Source organism: Glandiceps talaboti, chromosome 9 (genome assembly GCF_964340395.1).
Source record: "Glandiceps talaboti chromosome 9, keGlaTala1.1, whole genome shotgun sequence".
NCBI lineage: Eukaryota > Metazoa > Hemichordata > Enteropneusta > Spengelidae > Glandiceps > Glandiceps talaboti.
The window spans coordinates 24,479,835-24,484,367 of NC_135557.1; the positions used below are offsets into that span (position 1 = coordinate 24,479,835).

Sequence of the window (4,533 nt, forward strand, 5' to 3'; positions counted from 1 at the left end):
TTTTTTTTTCTAAAATTTATTTTGTTTCATGGCATGTGATGTTACAAAGCCGCTGTATACAAACAATTACAGTGTTCTTTTCCTGTAGAAGTAACTCTCAGCTGGGTCCAACTCTTCTTAATCAAAGAGACCTGAAAATAGAACAGGATGGGGTTAATGTTATGTTATACATTGGGGTCAAAGCTCTGGGGTCAAGGGTTACAATATGCTTCAGCTCTTTTTGCCTGGGACCTTCCACTGTACGATATCTTACTCCCTGATTGGTATGCTTGGAGATTTTTATAAGTTCTTCAAAATCCCATACTTCTGAGAATACTAATTACTTTTAAATAATATATAACAAAAGTATGCTTAGCAATCAAACATACAGGTCTACCTGTCATATAAAAATGTACTAAAAAGTAAATCAAACATGCGAGATTTGTCAGACTTCAAGATGTTGGACGGTACAAATCAGAGAGTTATGGGTAATATATTACAGTGCCTTCCCTTCAGTTATTTCATGACACTTGGTTCTTCCTAAAGAAGAACTTTGATAATTCTTTTCTTTCTTCTTTTTTTTTTTGGGGGGGGGGGGGGGGGGAGGGGCGAAGTACGGTACTTACCAAAGCCCATGTCTTCATCTGATTCTTCCTCAGATTCCTCTTTCTTTTCTTCTTTCTTTTCCTCAGCAGCTTCTGTGACATCAAATAAATCAGAGTCAGATTAGAGAACAATGAATGCTAGATTTATCTGCTGTATAACTGGTTATGTATATATACTTTTGAAGTCCCTAACTTTTCGAACAATTTACACTTTTCATCTTACCATATGGTAATATTTTTTCCATTTACTTCGGCACCTGGCACACTATAAATCTCACTATCAATATCACACAATAAGCTCAATAAGGTGAACTTCGTTGTTTTAGGGGGAGGGGAGGGGGTCTGGCATCACTGCAATTGCTGCACTTCATTTTCGCACTTCTAACCAAATTTCGACGGAAAACTTTCACTCCTTCAATGACAACAGCTTTTGTATTTTCTACTGACACGTTGATAAGTTGATCAAAAATTTACATGTAATTATATGAGATATGGTGCTGGGTTTCTGCTTGTATTTGAATTAATATATTTATAACCATGTTTTTACATTACATCAATCATAATGGTGTAAATGCTAGTTTTCATCATAGTTTACATCATATATAAATGTTTGATGTCACTCATGTGAGCATTCATTTAGGTGCAGGGTTTTTTGACCTAAATGAACAATGTTCGTTTGTTGAGCTGTGCGACACTGTTCAATCGCCCCTTAGTGTCAGTATAAACACTACATTAGCTAGGATCCCATCATTCTGTTTAAATTAGAACACTACACATTATAACACTGAATATACATGCATAGTCTCAGTTACTCAGACTCTCGCCACTGAGGGGCTCTGCCTACAAGACCTCCCCAGATGAGTCTGGGGAAACGAGATTCCAACTACCCAGCTACAGAAGCTTTTGTATATGTTCTATTGTTGTTTTTGTATATGTTCTATTGTTTTTGTATATGTTCTATTGTTGTTTTTGTATATGTTCTATTGTTGTTTTTGTATATGTTCTATTGTTGTTTTTGTATATGTTCTATTGTTGTTTTTGTATATGTTCTATTGTTGTTTTTGTATATGTTCTATTGTTGTTTTTGTATATGTTCTATTGTTGTTTTTGTATATGTTTGTATATGAGCTGCTATTTGTATGTGTCTCTATGTTCTATTGTTGTTTTTGTATATGTTCTAGTGTTGTTTTTACCTAATTTTGCATGAAGTCTTTCCTTGGCTTACTTCACTCATTCAAATATACAGGTACTTATTTGCAGCTTGTATTTACTGCATTCATTACTGTCTCTGAGCTGCTATTTGCACAAGATATCAGTTGGCACATGAGGTGTGTATTCACTAAATCTGCTCGTTTATGTGGAGTATTTTTTACCTTGTTTCCTACCCGTTACTAAAAGACCTCTGTTACAATGACTAATTGCATCTGTTTCCAAGGCGATAATTTTACACAAACATTGTCCTTACCCTCACCACCAGCAGCAGCAGCTCCTCCAGCAGCCGCACCACCACTACCACCACTACCAACTGCACTCAGAAGACTGGTGATGTCAATGTTCTCCAGTGCTTTGGCAAATAAACCAGTCCAGAATGGTTCAACGCTAACATTGGCTGCATTGATGAGGGTTTTCATCTTTTCTGCCTGAAAATTTACAATAAAAAATTTGTATTAATTATGATCATGTAGAATTATTTCTGGTTCATATGTATGTGTCTCTATGTATGTATGTATGTATGTATGTATGTATGTATGTATGTATGTATGTATGTATGTATGTATGTATGTATGTATGTATGTATGTATGTATGTATGTATGTATGTATGTATGTATGTATGTATGTGTGTATTTGTGTGTGTGTATGTATGTATGTATGTGTGTGTGTGTGTATGTGTGTGTATGTATGTGTGTGTGCTTGTGTCATGTAGATGTCCGTATATTTCTATTGGAATCACTGAATACTGTGTGTGTGTGTGTGTGTGTGTGTGTGTGTGTGTGTGTGTGTGTGTGTGTGTGTGGTGAGAGAGAGAGGGCAGGAGGGGTTAATTCAGTGCAAATGGTCATTCACTACTGGCTGAGTCCTGAGTACCAAAATGATAAGATTAGCAGACATCAGAATAGACTCTACTAAAGGCCATGGTTAGTGAGTGGACAATAATCTTATCTTCTCTGATTTGATGAGAATATCACTCAACAAGAGGACACTCAAACAGAAACCATATGTGCGACTAGACTTCTTTACTTGTACTAGAGTAACAAATGGAACAAGCTACTGGACAATGTAGTATCATCAACATCTGTAAATGCTTTTAAGAATGCTATTGACTCATATGATGCTACAGAACAGAGGGATGTTTAGAATCCAATAAAGGATTACTAGTCCCATGAACTGAACTGATGAAAGGTTAAAACCTTTTCCAGCAGTCTATCATAACTATTGCAAATGGAGTTAAGTACAAAGTACCATATATTATATATTCACATCTCTCCTTTGATATGATCGTAAATTGGTAAACTCATTGGCCAAATATCTGGACCAAAATTAATGTTGACAGTAATATGCAAATAGTGAATATCAGTTGAACTTGTGTAAGCTGACAGTCAGTGAAATTTGCTTCCCTGCCTGTCTTGCCATGGAGTTTTCCATGTCAAATCATAGTTGTGTTAGCATTGTAGTCAACAGTGTGGTAGAGTAAGCAGCTGAATGTTATGTTTTCTGTCTCGATGTTGGGATCGAACACACTTGAAAAATGTAATGACAATTTCATATATTCACAATAAACAAATTGAGGGAAAGTATCAGACGGGAACCAAACTTATATAATTTATGACGAAAAGTTTAAGTTGATGGGTTTAGTGACTGTGGTGTTATCTCACTACACCGGCCTACGTACGAGAATATACCATGTGGATACTTACGGTAATAGCGACTTCATCATCATGGAGAATGAGAGCACTGTATACGCAAGCCAGTTCAGAAACGGATGCCATCTTGTTATAGGATGAAAGTTGAAATACTCAACAAATTTTTTGTGTTGTTTTAAAAGCTGGATGGCTTTATACAAGGGTACACGTCGCCGGATTGGCCTTAGCTTGAAGACAAGAACGGTGCACCTTCTATTTTCAATATGGCGAAAGGATGACTGCTAGTGGATCATTCCATTCTATAGGGGGAATCAGGATCTGCATGACGACCTTCTTAATTCCGATATCCCTCAGTCCGTAATTCACACAACGAGTAAAATAAGAAGGATGTTGTCGCATTTATCAAAATAATTGCAAATGTTTATGATAATATGTGAGAATTATTTTTATAATAATTACCAACATTATCTAGACACCCCTGAGAAGGACTTGTGGTTTTCTCCACGCTTTCACAACATTTTGAAACTTTAATATTTCGTTCGTATTGTGAAATCGTTAAATGTGTTTAATCAAATTACGTCAACATTTTAATCATCTAGTTTTTAACTTCACCATTTGAAAAATCACCAGCCGGTTAAAAAAAATATATCTTGACCGCAAAGTCGTTGGGGATTCAACATGCAGTATAGTCTATCAGCTAGCCCTTCTTCCGATAAAATACGACACAAAGCCGAACAACGCTATCGAGGATGGAACATCCGTGTTCGGGCAGGCCCTCACATGCGAACTTCGTTCGCAAAGCCCGAACGTCTAGCAGCAAGACTACATGCAGTAGTGTGTGTGCTCGATACAGAGCAGCTGCACGCACAAGCCACCATCATTGCTCCCTTTACAAATATAGTTTGATCCATGAAACCTCACAATGATGACTGCCCTCTATCAGGGATAGCCCACATAAACAAAATGGCCACAGTACCGTAAATATCGTATTTATTTCCTGGTTCCAAAAATATCACTTATGCGGTCGTTTACGATCCCGATTACCATACTACTTTGGCGACAGTGAACTACAGAGCGTAGACTTAAG

General features: G+C 36.8%; 1 protein-coding gene across 1 annotated transcript; it reads right to left on the reverse strand.

Moving 5' to 3' along the window:
* Positions 1 to 3,715, reverse strand: LOC144440171 (large ribosomal subunit protein P1-like). The gene is made up of 4 exons (XM_078129452.1): positions 3,501 to 3,715; positions 2,050 to 2,224; positions 606 to 677; positions 1 to 131 (listed from the first exon to the last, which is right to left on the reverse strand). Exons 1-4 carry the CDS (start codon positions 3,570 to 3,572, stop codon positions 118 to 120), a joined length of 333 nt encoding a protein of 110 aa, XP_077985578.1. The 5' UTR covers positions 3,573 to 3,715; the 3' UTR covers positions 1 to 117.
* Positions 3,716 to 4,533: the final 818 nt, after the last annotated feature.